The sequence below is a fragment of the Ascaphus truei genome, chromosome 17 (assembly GCF_040206685.1).
Source record: "Ascaphus truei isolate aAscTru1 chromosome 17, aAscTru1.hap1, whole genome shotgun sequence".
Taxonomy (NCBI): Eukaryota; Metazoa; Chordata; class Amphibia; order Anura; family Ascaphidae; genus Ascaphus; species Ascaphus truei.
The window spans coordinates 20,623,431-20,642,633 of NC_134499.1; the positions used below are offsets into that span (position 1 = coordinate 20,623,431).

Genomic DNA, 19,203 nt, shown 5'->3' on the forward strand with positions numbered 1-19,203 from the left:
GCACTGCAAGCCACACACCGGATGTCCTGGACATTGTCTTACTGAAGAACGTGAAACATTCTGTCCAGTTGGAAACCCTGGCGGAACTGACCTCAGACCACAACCCAGTTACCATTACTGTTGGCGACGAGATGGAAACCCACCAGCAAACACCCAGGTACAACTTCACCAGGGCGAACTGGAGCCTGTACAAAGAAGAGTTGAGCAACATCACAAACCCCCGCCCCTTGGACACCAACGGAGACATTGATGATGCTGTTAACACCTTTACTACCGCAGTCCAACATGCAATAGAGCACAGCGTCCCGAAACAGATGCCCAAACGCTGCTCCATCTACGACCTACCGAGCGGGATCAAGCAAGCGATTGCTGAGAAAAACAGGGCCCGACGCCAGTGGCAGAAGTTCCGCACACCTGACCTTCTGGTAAAGTACAACTCACTTGCCAGACTACTGCGACAGCAAATCAGCCAACACCGGGGGGAGAGGTGGGAGGCCGCAGCAGCCAAGCTGAAGGAATCCGACAACTCTGTTTGGAGAATGACCCGACGCCTGACCGGGAAGAAGGAGCCTAATCCACCGATCCAGGGCCAGACCCACCTGGCATGTAGCAACAAGGACAAGGCAGAGGTTCTCGCTGACACACTGGAGACAACTTTTAGGCCTAACCAAGCCAGCAAAATAGCACGGGAAGTTGAGCAAGGAGTTAACAGGCATCTTACCGAGCACCTACCAGAGACCGAAGCGGAAACCCTTGAAGGATGCACCAGGACTGAGATAATGCAACTTGCAGAAAAGCTGGCAAATGGCAAAGCACCAGGAAGTGACGGAATTACCAACCTGGCCATCAAGAAGCTTCCGCCGGCAGCCATGGAATGCCTCACAGAAATCTTCAATGCATGCATGCGGCTCCAGCACTTTCCTCAATCCTGGAAGGAAGCCAAGGTCATTGTATTTCCAAAGCCTGGAAAACCACGGAGGGATCCTGCAAACTACCGTCCGATAAGCCTGCTCTCTGGACTGTCGAAACTCCTGGAGAAAGTTATTCTTACGCGCCTCCGCCACTTTGCCTCTGGTAAAAACATTCTACTAAAGGAGCAATTTGGATTCCGGAAGGACCACTCAACCAACCATCAGCTGCTGCGAGTCGTTGACATAATAAGCCATGGATTCAACATCCACAAATCAACTGGAGTTGTCTTCTTGGACGTGGCCAAAGCATTTGACAGAGTTTGGCATGAAGGACTACTGCACAAAATGATCAACCTGAAATTCCCAAACTACCTGATTAAGCTGACTGCAAGCTACTTGCGGGAGCGCACATTCCACGTGGCTGTGCGGGAAGAGCTCTCAACAACACGCCCCATCCGCGCTGGCGTGCCACAGGGATCAGTCCTGGGACCTTTCCTTTTCAACCTCTTCATGAATGACATCCCCACAGACCTCCACAAGACTCAACTGGCACTCTACGCAGACGATGTGGCAGTCATCTCCCAGTCCTTCAGAGAGAAAGAATTAGCTAAGAACATCCAGAAAGCACTAGACATGCTATCAACATGGTACAGCGACTGGCAAGTAGGACTGAACTCCAGCAAGACTACAGCTACACTGTTTACCAAAAAGAGGATCAAGGCACACCCGCCAATCACCCTCAACGGAGAGGCTGTCAAATGGGAGCCAAACAGCTCTTACCTAGGTGTAATCCTAGATAGCAAACTAAGCTGGAGAAACCACATTGAGAAGATTCAACAGAAGGCAACAACCAAGCTGGCAGCACTGTACCCTCTGCTGAAGACAAGGACCATGCCCATCAAGAGCAAAGTCAATGTGATCAAGGCGATCATTAGACCCACAATGACATACGCCTCCCCGGTGTGGAGTGGTTGCCACCAACATCAAAGATCATCTCTCCAAAAATTACAGAACAAGGCGCTGCGGATTGCGTCCAACGCTCCACTTCCTACAAGAATAGCAGACCTTCATAGGGAACTGGGTATCGAGATGTTAGATGAACATCTAAAGAAGCTCAACAAGAAATTCTACAAGGAACTGGACCAGAACTCAAACCCGCTGATCAAGAAGCTTGCTGCGATCTCTGCAAACCCATTTGACCGCTACCCACGACCCATCACAGCGCTGAACCTGTGAAACCAACTCAACTGTGGCAAGTAACACAGATCAAGAAGCTTCCTAAAGAGTGCGACAATACACTCAACAAGAGAACTTGGAGTAATGAGGCTCAAGCCTCGGTATCCAATATCACCACTGACAGATTTAATCTGTCAGTCAGAACAGAACGGTCAGTGAGTCTGACATTGTTTCTCTGCAGGTGGAAGAGGAAGCATCGCTCAATATGCCTGAACCAGCCAAGTCTGCGCCAGCTGCCAAGAAGGGCTCTAAGAAAGCCGTGACCAAGACTCAGAAGAAAGATGGGAAGAAGCGTAGGAAGAGCAGGAAGGAAAGTTATGCCATCTACGTGTACAAGGTGCTGAAGCAGGTTCACCCTGACACCGGCATCTCCTCCAAGGCCATGGGCATCATGAACTCCTTTGTGAATGATATCTTCGAGCGTATCGCAGGGGAAGCGTCTCGCCTGGCTCATTACAACAAGCGCTCAACCATCACTTCCCGGGAGATCCAGACCGCTGTGCGCCTGCTGTTACCGGGAGAGCTGGCCAAGCACGCAGTGTCCGAGGGCACCAAGGCTGTCACCAAGTACACCAGCGCCAAGTAACCCTGATCTGATAACCGACCCACAAACACAAAGGCTCTTTTAAGAGCCACCCACATTATCCACATGAAAGCTATAATGCTCATATTTACTCTGTTCAGGCTAAAAAGTCTATCACATGTAATGATTGTTTTGTTCTGCCATAAGGTTATATTGCACTTTTTTTTTTAATTCAATCTGTTACACAGAATAACTTGCTCAGACAGTTTAAGGAGTTATTTGGGTTAGGTTTGCAGTATAAAACATCGTAATAGTTTCTGTACATTTGTGCAATGACTATTGTGATATCTGTTCAGCATTTTAGAGCTTACTATCCAACCACCTGTGTTATATTTTGTTTCCTGAAAATTGGGATTTGTTACTCGGTTACTCAGGAGGCGGGAGACCCGCAGAGACGGTAAGAACCCTTCAATTAATCGGCAGTTCACACAAACACCACAGGGTGGCGCTGCCGCGTTAGAAATTGAATTCGTGCTCCGAGTCAGCGCGAGATTTCATATTTATCCCAAACTCGCCTTTTTTGAGCCTCACTGAAATACAGATTATATGTACACGTATCTCAGGGGAATGGTGAGTGAAATGATGCCCTTAACACCCGCATGCTATATAATACATTTGGTCACGGGCATGTTCTATTACAGTTTATGATAAGTTAACATTCAGCCAATACAATAGGTTTGCACACATTCGTTTGATATGAGCATAGTTAATGTGCATATAAAGGTGTGCATATATGTATATAGTCATATAAACGTCCGTTTGGATGTCTTAATATCTATATAAAGTAAATGGTCCAGGTAGTGTATATGGTGATGGTGAGTACTGTGAGTAAATTTTAAATTATACGAATTTTGATTAAATAAAAAAAAGCATAAAGTGTCTGTAATTATCTAAAAACAAAAAACATACTAACACCTTCACCTGTCTCCCTGGGCAGTGGCTGCTCTGAGCATTGTTTTGCATACTTTGTTCCTGTATGATTAATGCAGCACTAGTTGGAGAATGATGGTATGGGCTGATCAATGCTATCAGATGCTTAAATCAGTCATATAATGCCATTTAGCAGAAAACGTTATTTTTAATTGCAAATAACATTTGGCCTGAACGTGTTAGTCCTAATGTCAGTGTATCACTTTTATGACATTTATGTCAGTATTACAGGAGTTTAGACGGTGTATTTGAAATACTGTATTTAATCAGCAGTTAATTGGCATGAAAGTGTAAAACCTGCGGTGTTGGAGTATCAACTTTTGACACAAACTACACAATGTGGCGAAGTATGTGTGTAGAAAAGCAGTGACTTTAAGCACTATCTATAGCAGGCCTGCACAACTTGTCAAGTGAGAAGGGCCGAACTGCTCCAAGGAATACAGATTCGGGCTGCACGGGTAAAATCATCATCCTCATATCTCCAGCACCCCTCATCATCCTCATATCGGCCCCAGCAACCCTCATCCTCATATCCCACCCAGCACCCCTCATCTTCATCCTCATATCTCCCCCAGCACTCCTCATCATCATCTTAATATATCTCCCTCTGCACCCCTCATCATCAACGTTTGTGACTCCATTTCTCACACCCCCATCACTTCCCCACACCCATACACAATACTCACCCTCCACATCACAAACAATACTCACCCTCCACATCACACACAATACTCACCCTCCACATCACACACAATACCCCCCTCCACATCACACACAATACCCCCCTCCACATCACACACAACACCCCCCGCAGACCACACACATTCCACCCCCCCTGCACCTCACCCCCTGCACCTCACATCACCCCCTGCACCTCACCTCACCCCCCTGCACCTCACCCCGCTGCACCTCACCCCGCTGCACCTCACCCCCCTGCACCTCACCCCCCTGCACATCACGCCCCCCCTGCACATCACGCCCCCCCTGCACATCACGCCCCCCTGCACATCACGCCCCCCTGCACATCACGCCCCCCTGCACATCACGCACCCCTGCACATCACGCCCCCCCTGCACATCACGCCCCCCCTGCACATCACGCCCCCCCTGCACATCACCCCCCCCCTGCACATCACCCCCCCTGCACATCACCCCCCCCTGCACATCACCCCCCCTGCACATCACCCCCCCTGCACATCACCCACCCCCCCTGCACATCACCCACCCCCCTGCACATCACCCACCCCCCCTGCACATCACCCACCCCCTGCACATCACCCACCCCCCTGCACATCACCCACCCCCCTGCACATCACCCACCCCCCTGCACATCACCCCCCCCCTGCACATCACCCACCCCCCCTGCACATCACCCACCCCCCCTGCACATCACCCACCCCCCTGCACATCACCCACCCCCCCTGCACATCACCCACCCCCCTGCACATCACCCACCCCCTGCACATCACCCACCCCCCTGCACATCACCCACCCCCCCTGCACATCACCCCCCCCTGCACATCATCCACCCCCCCTGCACATCACCCCCCCCTGCACATCACCCACCCCCCCTGCACATCACCCACCCCCCCTTGCACATCACCCACCCCCCTGCACATCACCCACCCCCCCTGCACATCACCCACCCCCCCTGCACATCACCCACCCCCCTGCACATCACCCACCCCCCCTGCACATCACCCCCCCCCCTGCACATCACCCACCCCCCTTGCACATCACCCACCCCCCCTGCACATCACCCACCCCCCTGCACATCACCACCCCCCTGCACATCACCACCCCCCTGCACATCACCCACCCCCCTGCACATCACCCACCCCCTGCACATCACCCACCCCCTGCACATCACCCACCCCCTGCACATCACCACCCCCCCTGCACATCACCACCCCCCCTGCACATCACCACCCCCCCTGCACATCACCACCCCCCATGCACATCACCCACCCCCCCTGCACATCACCCCCCCCTCCCTGCACATCACCACCCTCCCTCCCTGCACATCACCACCCTCCCTGCACATCACCACCCTCCCTCCCTGCACATCACCACCCTCCCTGCACATCACCCACCCCCCCTGCACATCACCCACCCCCCCTGCACATCACCCACCCCCCCTGCACATCAACACCCCCCCTGCACATCAACACCCCCCCTGCACATCAACACCCCCCCTCCCTGCACATCAACACCCCCCCTCCCTGCACATCAACACCCCCCTCCCTGCACATCAACACCCCCCTCCCTGCACATCACCACCCCCCTCCCTGCACATCACCACCCCCCCTCCCTGCACATCACCACCCCCCCTCCCTGCACATCACCCCCTGCACATCACCCCCTGCACATCACCCCCTGCACATCACCCACCCCTCCTGCATATCACCTTCCCCTGCACATCACCTATCCCCCTGCACCTCCTTACCTCACATTACCCCCTGCACCTCCCCTCACCCCCCTGCAACTCAGATCACGGCAGAGAGGAGGCAGGACTGCGCGCGCTCGCAAGCAGCGGGCACCGGAAGTGCCGCACTGCTAGAGCGTGCAGTCTTGAGAGCGGGCTTGGCTCGGGGAGAGAGTGGACTCGGGGGAGGGAGAGCGGACTCGGGGGAGGGAGAGCGGACTCGGGGGAGGGAGAGCGGACTCGGGGGAGGAGGGGGAAAGCCGCCGCCGCGGGCCGCACAGTGAGTGCCGGCGGGCCGCGTGTTGTGCAGGCCTGATCTATAGGAATTTGCTTTTTGCAGCAATGCGTTGTTATGACGGATCATACACCAGACAAGCCGGTAGAATAGAAAGAGTTAATATCTTAAAATGTAACTCTCAAGCAGAATCAATCACAAATAAAAGCATCTGAACACGTGGCTCAAAACCACGTGAAACAGCCCCTCAGACACAATAGCGGGGGCTTGCCGTGGGATTGTAACATGTTTGTCAGCTCAACCCAGCTGCAATAAACACCTGAGCGGTGTCCCACTCGTGCGAACACAAAAGCGGAAAGCAAACCGGTAAGGCGATGTAGAGGGCCCGCTCCCAACGTGGGACGGAGGGGAAGCGCCGTTGCAAGCCCGCGAGCGCCAACCCAGATTCCCCCGCGTGTGCCTCCTGCACCGGGCAGCAGCCGTGGAATTAGCCCTCTTCTCCCTCCCCCCGAGCCTACCTCCCACCCGGGCAGCAGCTGTGGGGAAATCGGAGGCAGGGGGGGAAGCGTCTGGCGGGCAAGGAAGAAGGAAGCAGCATCCACCCGGTCAAGGTCAGTCACCCACCCACCGACCCATGCAGTCACCCACCCTGGCACTCACCCACTCAGGCAGCCACCCACCCTGGCAGTCAGTCATCCACCCACTCAGGCAGTCACCCACCCAACTCACACACCCACCCGGACCTCTATATTAATCTCTTTGGTAGAGCGAGGTCTCTGTGCTATCTAGAATGAAAACCCATAAATTCTCTACATATGGCCTTTTAATGTTTCTTCATTTATATGATCAATTTCTTAATAAATACTAATCCACATTAGAAAAAGATATTCATATTTTTACACCAAATGAAAATATCTATTTCTAGAAAACATTTTCACACATCTCCATAACCAACCTTACAATTAAGTTTAAAATGTTACGTCAGTTTCAATTTAAACAGAAAATTTTACATTTTCAACTTGTAAGCACACTATTTCCATGTTTATGTATAAGGCTGGTAAATTTTAAAATATAAATATTCCACAGATCTGTGGGACGTGTCGTATTTCTGCATATTGCTGTTACTCCAGTTAAAATAAATTCACTTGTTTGTGTCACACCAGACTTGTCAAATGTTGTTTATGCACCAAGAATACTATTGTTACTATTGTTACCATAAGAAGAAAATATGTTTTTACTCAGGAATGGATGAGCCTCAGTGCTTTGGCCAAGGGCTTGATTCAGTTAGGGGAACTCAGCTTGTTCTATTATACAAAAGACCACTCCTCCATTTTTACCCTATTATTATGTTAGGGTTTATTCAGGAAAATAAACACATAACAGGTTTATTTTGAAGCCAGGTGTAGTAATTAACATTAAACACTTTTTTTTGAAGTGGAACTTCTTTGGGCACACCTACCACATGAGCAAAATTCCCTGGCAGTAAACGGAGTTAATGGAGACGTAAGTCACAAGTGACGGAAGTGATGTCACTGCTAGCAGAAGAGGCAATCAGCAACATCAGCTTCCAACACCAGCAGTCATCTGAGAGGAGGAACACACACCTCTCTCCGAGGGGGGAGGGGGGGAGTGGAGGCTGCACCGGGGCCAGGGGACTTATAACCTCCTCCGCGCGTGTCTCCGTACCTCCGCCGAGGGGGAGAAAGAGTGGCGGCTGCTTCGGGCAGACCCCCTCCGTGTCTGCCGGGGGGGGGAGAGAGTGGGGGCTGCTCTGGGCCGGGGGACTCCGACAGACCCCCCTCCGTGTCAGCAGCTCCGCTGGGGGGGGAGGAGAGAGGGGGGGCTGGCTCGTTGCGCCTGTGCAGAAGGCACCAGCACATGGAGAATACCACACACAGAGAGAAACACACAAGTAATTCACAGTTACTATAAATATAGAAGTGCAAATAGCTAAATCACGCGTTCGAAGTCAAACGTCATTGCGTTTTGGCACGGAAATTGTTTTGACTTAATTAAAAAAATCATCACAAATACAATTTCTGTGACGAAAGACAAAAAAGTTTCACTTAATATGCGCGTGCTTGGCACGCACTTTTTATACTGTATTATCTTTATACTATTTTCGAACAAAATTAAATTTATCCCTTTTGTTTTTGCATTCTTGAGAGCAATCTAAACAAAGTCAGCTGAATGAACCGAATTTGTTTTATTGCTCTGGCATAAATATAAATATACATAACAGCTTCGTGCCTTGCTGACTTGTGTCCTATTTAAATACAGGTCTTGGAACTTACACTGAAAGCAATGCAGATACCGATTTCTAACCCAACAGCGCCACCGTGTGGTATATTGTGATAACATGTTTTTATTTGAATTTTGAAAACTTTGGCGCCTTTATGTAAAACGGAAAAATGTACTTTCTATTATACTATGCATTATCCATGCTACACTTCACAACGTTGCTTTAATTTATATAGGGACATTTTCCTTTTTTTTTTTTTTTTTTTTTTAGAATTATGGCTAACAAAATAAATGCTTCACAATCAGGCCATCAATTCTGTGGCTATTAAAATGTTCCTGAAAAGGATAAAGTCGGTAAGAAAGATCAACCCCAAATGAAATGTTCAAGTGACTTTGGTATGAAACATTGATTTTTTTCTTTCACATGTTGGGATTTTGTAATTAGTGAAAGGAAATATCGGGTTACAAGCGATTACTTCTATTCCTCCGCGTTTAATATCTGCAGTTACTGCTAAATCATCACTGCTTTTCCTAATTACAACATTTACATTAACCTGTAATGTATACAATCTTTAATAAATTAACTGGCATCATTAGTAATTAAAACGGAGTTATTTAGGTAGAAGTGTATATCAGTGCAGTAAACATCATGTAATTAACTCTTCCTCGATACTGTGGGTGGCTCTGAAAAGCCTTTGTTGGTATTTGGTATTCTTTTTTTTAGAATTATGGCTCTAACCACATAAATGCTTCAATCAGGTCATCAATTGTATGGCTATTAAATGTTCCTTAAAAGGATCATCAAGAAATGTTCAAGAGACTATGGTATAAAACATTTATTATTGTAATGCTATTACTTCTATTCCCTCGTGTTTAATATCTGCAGTTACTTAAATAATTACTACTTTGTCTAATTACAGCACTGACATATTGAGATACATGTACATTAATCTGTAGTGTACAGAACCTTTCATAAATTAACTTGCAACATTAGTAATTAAAACTGATACAGATACTTAGGTAGAAGTGTACATACATCAGTGCAGTAAACATTATGTAATTAAACTCTTCCCCGACACTGTGGGTGGCTCTGAAAAGAGCCTTTGTGTTGTTGGGTATTTGGGATTCTCCGCTCCTGGTCTCGGGTGTTCAGTTCTCACTTGCTGCTCTTGGCCGATTTGTGGCTCTCGGTTTTCTTGGGCAGCAGCACGGCCTGGATGTTGGGCAGGACACCCCCCTGGGCGATGGTGACCCCTCCGAGCAGCCTGTTCAGCTCCTCATCGTTCCTTACAGCGAGCTGCAGGTGCCGGGGGATGATGCGGGACTTCTTATTATCCCGGGCGGCGTTACCAGCCAACTCCAGGATTTCAGCGGTCAGGTACTCCAACACTGCGGCCAAATAGACCGGGGCTCCGGCTCCTACACGCTGAGCATAATTCCCCTTCCGGAGCAGTCTGTGCACACGGCCCACTGGAAACTGCAGGCCAGCCCGAGATGAGCGAGTCTTTGCCTTAGCACGAGTTTTCCCGCCCTGTTTACCTCTTCCAGACATCTTCTATCAATCTGACTGCAGCTCTAACAGAAAAAGAAATAACAAACCCCGCCCCCTGTGCCTGTATTTATACCTTCCTGGAGCAGTCAAACTTCTCTGTGATTGGACAGTTTTGAAAGCAGCCAATCAGTTCCAGAATTCTGCAACCACCAATCACCTTAGTTGAATTACATGTGGTGAGGTCACAATCATCACATGATATTCTTAGCCAATAGACAAACAGAAGACTGAATCTCCTCATTTGCATAGGATGTCTATAAATAGAGCTGCTGGGGGAGGAGTCTGACATTGAGTCGGTCGAGTCGAGTTGAGTTGGATTGAGTCTTTTGAACTGACCAGAGAGGCTGATGACTCCTCGAGTGGGTCACTTCCCATCACAGCGCCCGCCGCCGACACCACTTTCCAGAGTTTCAGTCGGGGATGTATTGACTGGCCCGTTTGGAGAGCCGCCGCTGCCACGTGGGGGAGAGCCGCCGCTGCCACGTGGGGGAGAGCCGCTGCTGCCACGTGTGGGAGAGCTGCTGCTGCCACGTGGGTCATTGCCCATCGCTTTGCTTTATAGCTTTATTGCACTGTATGCTGAGTTCTGTGTGCAGTACTGAGCCCAGAGCTCCGACTTGCTGTGACCCCCGGCCTTGCCCCCCCCCCTGCCTAGTGCTGTGCCCCCCCCTGTCTAGTGCAGTGCCCCCCCCTGTGCTCTGTGCCCCCCCCGTGCTCTGTGCCCCCCCCAGTGCTCTGTGCCCCCCCCTGTGCGCTGTGCTGCGCCCCCTGTGCTCTGTGCTGTGCCCCCCTGCGCTCTGTTGTGCCCCCCTGCGCTCTGCTGTGCCCCCCTGCGCTCTGTGCTGTGCCCCCCTGCGCTCTGTGCTGTGCCCCCCTGTGCTCTGTGCTGTGCCCCCCTGTGCTCTGTGCTCACCCCTGTGCTCTCTGCTCCCCCCTACGCTCTGTGCTGTGCCCCCCCTGCGCTCTGTGCTGTGCCCCCCCTGCGCTCTGTGCTGTGCCCCCCCTGCGCTCTGTGCTGTGCCCCCCCTGCGCTCTGTGCTGTGCCCCCCCTGCGCTCTGTGCTGTGCCCCCCCTGAACTTGGTGCCGTGCCCCCCCCTGCGCCGTGTGCTTTTGATCCCTGCATTGCGTGCTTTGGGCCGTGTGCTCACCGCCGTGCGTGTGTGTGGCTCTGATTTGGGCCGTGTGCTCGCCGCCGTGCGGGTGCGTGGCTCTGATTTGGGCTGTGTGCTCGCCGCCGTGCGGGTGCGTGGCTCTGACTTGTGCCGTGTGCTCGCCGCCGTGTGCGTGGCTCTGATTTGTGCAGTGTGCTTGCCGCCGTGCGTGTGGCTCTGATTTGTGCCGTGTGCCCGCCGCCGTGCGGGTGCGTGGCTCTGGTCTGCGCCTTACTATGGCAGAGGCAAATGTGCCACCTATGGAGACTGCAATACATGATGCTGCAGAAGACATGGACTACACTTTAGTGAAGAAGAGAGGGCGAGCAAACTCTGATAGCTCCAATGGTTCTTCCCCTCCATCGGTAGCAAAGACAAAGATGCAGAAGCACAAGGAAGACCAAGGCATCAAAACATCAAACCGCTTCGAGCCACTTGCTAATGCCGATGACTGCTCAGGGCCCAGGTGCAACGATGAAGAGACTGCACTCCCACCCAAAAAGATTCGCATACCACCAGTAATGGTTAGGAATATGAAGACCCACAAGGACCTTGTCGACATCCTCACCGAGCACTGCACTTCCCCGTTTGTAGTTAAACCACGGGCGAACCACGCAAAGATCACTACCACAACTGTGGACGACTACCGGAGCTTAACGGACTGCTTTGCAAAGCAGGGCATAGAATACTACACCTTCCCACTGACGCGCCTAAAGCCCCAGAAATTTGTAATTCGCGGCTTACCAGCAAACGCCTCCGTGGGGGATATTTCCCACGACCTCGCGGAACATGGACTTCCAGTCAAGAGCGTAGCCCAATTGACATCCCCGGTGGACAAGACCAAGAAGTTCCCTTTGTTTATTGTCACACTGGCAGAAACCCCGGAGAGCCAGCCTGCAGATCTTACCAAGATTACCAAGCTCTGTAGCTGTGTGGTAACCACAGAAGCGCCAAAGGGCAGAAAAGGCCCAACCATGTGTTTCAACTGCCAACGGCTCGGGCATACCTCTGCATTCTGCCACCAGAAGCCACGCTGTGTGTGTTGTGGAGAGAACCACAACTCCAAGGAATGCCCACGAGATAGGAAGAAGGAGCCGGCGACATGTGCAAACTGCAAAGGCCCACACCCGGCAAGCTACCGTGGTTGCCCGTACCTCACAAAAGCAAAGCAAGAGGAACGGGAAAAGCGGACACCCCACCTGATGGAGCAGGCACCAAGGAAGACACCCACTACTCAATACCAGCTTCCCCGCCTGGCGCCGGAGAGACAGAGGACCACAGAACACCTGATCCCAGACCTAGGCACGGCATCCACCCAGAGGATGCAAAACCCAGACGGACAAACCTACGCGGAAACTCTCAGGACACCATCCACCAACCCCGTTGAGGCGGCCAACCCGGACCCCGCAGGCGGAACCGCAAGCCCAACAAACTGGCTAGAGATCATCCTTAAAATAGCGAGCGCTATTGCGAGAATGGATATTCACCCCATTGTGACAATGATAGCGAATCTCATCCCGGCCCTTCTCAGGAGCACAGAAACTAACCACCATGGCAGCAACATCTAAACGCAGTTCTGTCATCGTGATGTGGAATGCAAATGGTATCAGCAAGAAGACAGATGAACTCCTTCACCTGATGGAATCGAGGAATGTATGCGCAGCTCTGCTCTCGGAGACCCACCTTCAAGGAAACCAAAAACTAAGCCTGGCGAACCACAGGGTATACCGTACCGACCGGGCAACAGGAGCCAGAGGTGGTGGGACGGCTGTGATTGTTAACACACGGGTCAGCCATAATGAGATTGCACTACCACCCCTCCGGAGTATTGAAGCCACTGGAGTACAGGTAAAGACTGCAACAGGACCACTGCGACTAATTGCCACCTACTGCCCCCCTAAGGTGAAGCTACATTTGGGAGACTTGGAAGCTCTGCTGGACTCCACTGTCCCAACCATCATCGGGGGAGACCTAAATGCCAAACACCGGTGCTGGAACTCAAGGACAGCAAACTCCAGAGGACAAGCTCTTCTTGCTTACTCAAAGGAGAGTGACTTTGTAGTGGCTGGCCCTACAGAACCCACCCACTACCCAGGCACTGCAAGCCACACACCGGATGTCCTGGACATTGTCTTACTGAAGAACGTGAAACATTCTGTCCAGTTGGAAACCCTGGCGGAACTGACCTCAGACCACAACCCAGTTACCATTACTGTTGGCGACGAGATGGAAACCCACCAGCAAACACCCAGGTACAACTTCACCAGGGCGAACTGGAGCCTGTACAAAGAAGAGTTGAGCAACATCACAAACCCCCGCCCCTTGGACACCAACGGAGACATTGATGATGCTGTTAACACCTTTACTACCGCAGTCCAACATGCAATAGAGCACAGCGTCCCGAAACAGATGCCCAAACGCTGCTCCATCTACGACCTACCGAGCGGGATCAAGCAAGCGATTGCTGAGAAAAACAGGGCCCGACGCCAGTGGCAGAAGTTCCGCACACCTGACCTTCTGGTAAAGTACAACTCACTTGCCAGACTACTGCGACAGCAAATCAGCCAACACCGGGGGGAGAGGTGGGAGGCCGCAGCAGCCAAGCTGAAGGAATCCGACAACTCTGTTTGGAGAATGACCCGACGCCTGACCGGGAAGAAGGAGCCTAATCCACCGATCCAGGGCCAGACCCACCTGGCATGTAGCAACAAGGACAAGGCAGAGGTTCTCGCTGACACACTGGAGACAACTTTTAGGCCTAACCAAGCCAGCAAAATAGCACGGGAAGTTGAGCAAGGAGTTAACAGGCATCTTACCGAGCACCTACCAGAGACCGAAGCGGAAACCCTTGAAGGATGCACCAGGACTGAGATAATGCAACTTGCAGAAAAGCTGGCAAATGGCAAAGCACCAGGAAGTGACGGAATTACCAACCTGGCCATCAAGAAGCTTCCGCCGGCAGCCATGGAATGCCTCACAGAAATCTTCAATGCATGCATGCGGCTCCAGCACTTTCCTCAATCCTGGAAGGAAGCCAAGGTCATTGTATTTCCAAAGCCTGGAAAACCACGGAGGGATCCTGCAAACTACCGTCCGATAAGCCTGCTCTCTGGACTGTCGAAACTCCTGGAGAAAGTTATTCTTACGCGCCTCCGCCACTTTGCCTCTGGTAAAAACATTCTACTAAAGGAGCAATTTGGATTCCGGAAGGACCACTCAACCAACCATCAGCTGCTGCGAGTCGTTGACATAATAAGCCATGGATTCAACATCCACAAATCAACTGGAGTTGTCTTCTTGGACGTGGCCAAAGCATTTGACAGAGTTTGGCATGAAGGACTACTGCACAAAATGATCAACCTGAAATTCCCAAACTACCTGATTAAGCTGACTGCAAGCTACTTGCGGGAGCGCACATTCCACGTGGCTGTGCGGGAAGAGCTCTCAACAACACGCCCCATCCGCGCTGGCGTGCCACAGGGATCAGTCCTGGGACCTTTCCTTTTCAACCTCTTCATGAATGACATCCCCACAGACCTCCACAAGACTCAACTGGCACTCTACGCAGACGATGTGGCAGTCATCTCCCAGTCCTTCAGAGAGAAAGAATTAGCTAAGAACATCCAGAAAGCACTAGACATGCTATCAACATGGTACAGCGACTGGCAAGTAGGACTGAACTCCAGCAAGACTACAGCTACACTGTTTACCAAAAAGAGGATCAAGGCACACCCGCCAATCACCCTCAACGGAGAGGCTGTCAAATGGGAGCCAAACAGCTCTTACCTAGGTGTAATCCTAGATAGCAAACTAAGCTGGAGAAACCACATTGAGAAGATTCAACAGAAGGCAACAACCAAGCTGGCAGCACTGTACCCTCTGCTGAAGACAAGGACCATGCCCATCAAGAGCAAAGTCAATGTGATCAAGGCGATCATTAGACCCACAATGACATACGCCTCCCCGGTGTGGAGTGGTTGCCACCAACATCAAAGATCATCTCTCCAAAAATTACAGAACAAGGCGCTGCGGATTGCGTCCAACGCTCCACTTCCTACAAGAATAGCAGACCTTCATAGGGAACTGGGTATCGAGATGTTAGATGAACATCTAAAGAAGCTCAACAAGAAATTCTACAAGGAACTGGACCAGAACTCAAACCCGCTGATCAAGAAGCTTGCTGCGATCTCTGCAAACCCATTTGACCGCTACCCACGACCCATCACAGCGCTGAACCTGTGAAACCAACTCAACTGTGGCAAGTAACACAGATCAAGAAGCTTCCTAAAGAGTGCGACAATACACTCAACAAGAGAACTTGGAGTAATGAGGCTCAAGCCTCGGTATCCAATATCACCACTGACAGATTTAATCTGTCAGTCAGAACAGAACGGTCAGTGAGTCTGACATTGTTTCTCTGCAGGTGGAAGAGGAAGCATCGCTCAATATGCCTGAACCAGCCAAGTCTGCGCCAGCTGCCAAGAAGGGCTCTAAGAAAGCCGTGACCAAGACTCAGAAGAAAGAAGGGAAGAAGCGTAGGAAGAGCAGGAAGGAAAGTTATGCCATCTACGTGTACAAGGTGCTGAAGCAGGTTCACCCTGACACCGGCATCTCCTCCAAGGCCATGGGCATCATGAACTCCTTTGTGAATGATATCTTCGAGCGTATCGCAGGGGAAGCGTCTCGCCTGGCTCATTACAACAAGCGCTCAACCATCACTTCCCGGGAGATCCAGACCGCTGTGCGCCTGCTGTTACCGGGAGAGCTGGCCAAGCACGCAGTGTCCGAGGGCACCAAGGCTGTCACCAAGTACACCAGCGCCAAGTAACCCTGATCTGATAACCGACCCACAAACACAAAGGCTCTTTTAAGAGCCACCCACATTATCCACATGAAAGCTATAATGCTCATATTTACTCTGTTCAGGCTAAAAAGTCTATCACATGTAATGATTGTTTTGTTCTGCCATAAGGTTATATTGCACTTTTTTTTTTAATTCAATCTGTTACACAGAATAACTTGCTCAGACAGTTTAAGGAGTTATTTGGGTTAGGTTTGCAGTATAAAACATCGTAATAGTTTCTGTACATTTGTGCAATGACTATTGTGATATCTGTTCAGCATTTTAGAGCTTACTATCCAACCACCTGTGTTATATTTTGTTTCCTGAAAATTGGGATTTGTTACTCGGTTACTCAGGAGGCGGGAGACCCGCAGAGACGGTAAGAACCCTTCAATTAATCGGCAGTTCACACAAACACCACAGGGTGGCGCTGCCGCGTTAGAAATTGAATTCGTGCTCCGAGTCAGCGCGAGATTTCATATTTATCCCAAACTCGCCTTTTTTGAGCCTCACTGAAATACAGATTATATGTACACGTATCTCAGGGGAATGGTGAGTGAAATGATGCCCTTAACACCCGCATGCTATATAATACATTTGGTCACGGGCATGTTCTATTACAGTTTATGATAAGTTAACATTCAGCCAATACAATAGGTTTGCACACATTCGTTTGATATGAGCATAGTTAATGTGCATATAAAGGTGTGCATATATGTATATAGTCATATAAACGTCCGTTTGGATGTCTTAATATCTATATAAAGTAAATGGTCCAGGTAGTGTATATGGTGATGGTGAGTACTGTGAGTAAATTTTAAATTATACGAATTTTGATTAAATAAAAAAAAGCATAAAGTGTCTGTAATTATCTAAAAACAAAAAACATACTAACACCTTCACCTGTCTCCCTGGGCAGTGGCTGCTCTGAGCATTGTTTTGCATACTTTGTTCCTGTATGATTAATGCAGCACTAGTTGGAGAATGATGGTATGGGCTGATCAATGCTATCAGATGCTTAAATCAGTCATATAATGCCATTTAGCAGAAAACGTTATTTTTAATTGCAAATAACATTTGGCCTGAACGTGTTAGTCCTAATGTCAGTGTATCACTTTTATGACATTTATGTCAGTATTACAGGAGTTTAGACGGTGTATTTGAAATACTGTATTTAATCAGCAGTTAATTGGCATGAAAGTGTAAAACCTGCGGTGTTGGAGTATCAACTTTTGACACAAACTACACAATGTGGCGAAGTATGTGTGTAGAAAAGCAGTGACTTTAAGCACTATCTATAGCAGGCCTGCACAACTTGTCAAGTGAGAAGGGCCGAACTGCTCCAAGGAATACAGATTCGGGCTGCACGGGTAAAATCATCATCCTCATATCTCCAGCACCCCTCATCATCCTCATATCGGCCCCAGCAACCCTCATCCTCATATCCCACCCAGCACCCCTCATCTTCATCCTCATATCTCCCCCAGCACTCCTCATCATCATCTTAATATATCTCCCTCTGCACCCCTCATCATCAACGTTTGTGACTCCATTTCTCACACCCCCATCACTTCCCCACACCCATACACAATACTCACCCTCCACATCACAAACAATACTCACCCTCCACATCACACACAATACTCACCCTCCACATCACACACAATACCCCCCTCCACATCACACACAATACCCCCCTCCACATCACACACAACACCCCCCGCAGACCACACACATTCCACCCCCCCTGCACCTCACCCCCTGCACCTCACCCCCTGCACCTCACATCACCCCCTGCACCTCACCTCACCCCCCTGCACCTCACCCCGCTGCACCTCACCCCGCTGCACCTCACCCCCCTGCACCTCACCCCCCTGCACATCACGCCCCCCCTGCACATCACGCCCCCCCTGCACATCACGCCCCCTGCACATCACGCCCCCCTGCACATCACGCCCCCCTGCACATCACGCACCCCTGCACATCACGCCCCCCCTGCACATCACGCCCCCCCTGCACATCACGCCCCCCCTGCACATCACCCCCCCCCTGCACATCACCCCCCCTGCACATCACCCCCCCCTGCACATCACCCCCCCTGCACATCACCCCCCCTGCACATCACCCACCCCCCCTGCACATCACCCACCCCCCTGCACATCACCCACCCCCCCTGCACATCACCCACCCCCTGCACATCACCCACCCCCCTGCACATCACCCACCCCCCTGCACATCACCCACCCCCCTGCACATCACCCCCCCCCTGCACATCACCCACCCCCCCTGCACATCACCCACCCCCCCTGCACATCACCCACCCCCCTGCACATCACCCACCCCCCCTGCACATCACCCACCCCCCTGCACATCACCCACCCCCTGCACATCACCCACCCCCCTGCACATCACCCACCCCCCCTGCACATCACCCCCCCCTGCACATCATCCACCCCCCCTGCACATCACCCCCCCCTGCACATCACCCACCCCCCCTGCACATCACCCACCCCCCCTTGCACATCACCCACCCCCCTGCACATCACCCACCCCCCCTGCACATCACCCACCCCCCCTGCACATCACCCACCCCCCTGCACATCACCCACCCCCCCTGCACATCACCCCCCCCCCTGCACATCACCCACCCCCCTTGCACATCACCCACCCCCCCTGCACATCACCCACCCCCCTGCACATCACCACCCCCCTGCACATCACCACCCCCCTGCACATCACCCACCCCCCTGCACATCACCCACCCCCTGCACATCACCCACCCCCTGCACATCACCCACCCCCTGCACATCACCACCCCCCCTGCACATCACCACCCCCCCTGCACATCACCACCCCCCCTGCACATCACCACCCCCCATGCACATCACCCACCCCCCCTGCACATCACCCCCCCCTCCCTGCACATCACCACCCTCCCTCCCTGCACATCACCACCCTCCCTGCACATCACCACCCTCCCTCCCTGCACATCACCACCCTCCCTGCACATCACCCACCCCCCCTGCACATCACCCACCCCCCCTGCACATCACCCACCCCCCCTGCACATCAACACCCCCCCTGCACATCAACACC

The 19,203-nt window shown here is 51.6% G+C and overlaps 3 protein-coding genes across 3 annotated transcripts; 2 read left to right on the top strand and 1 right to left on the bottom strand.

The window, feature by feature from the left end:
- Positions 1-2,295: 2,295 nt before the first annotated feature.
- On the top strand, positions 2,296-2,788 carry LOC142468476 (histone H2B 1.1). The gene has a single exon (XM_075575083.1). It carries the CDS (start codon positions 2,353-2,355, stop codon positions 2,731-2,733), a length of 381 nt encoding a protein of 126 aa, XP_075431198.1. The 5' UTR covers positions 2,296-2,352; the 3' UTR covers positions 2,734-2,788.
- Positions 2,789-8,896: 6,108 nt separating this feature from the next.
- Positions 8,897-10,130, bottom strand: LOC142468477 (histone H2A type 1). The gene has a single exon (XM_075575084.1). The coding sequence runs from the start codon at positions 10,110-10,112 to the stop codon at positions 9,717-9,719; it is 396 nt and encodes a 131-aa protein (XP_075431199.1). The 5' UTR covers positions 10,113-10,130; the 3' UTR covers positions 8,897-9,716.
- A 5,549-nt stretch (positions 10,131-15,679) lies between these two features.
- On the top strand, positions 15,680-16,911 carry LOC142468478 (histone H2B 1.1-like). Its single transcript, XM_075575085.1, has one exon. It carries the CDS (start codon positions 15,712-15,714, stop codon positions 16,090-16,092), a length of 381 nt encoding a protein of 126 aa, XP_075431200.1. The 5' UTR covers positions 15,680-15,711; the 3' UTR covers positions 16,093-16,911.
- Positions 16,912-19,203: the final 2,292 nt, after the last annotated feature.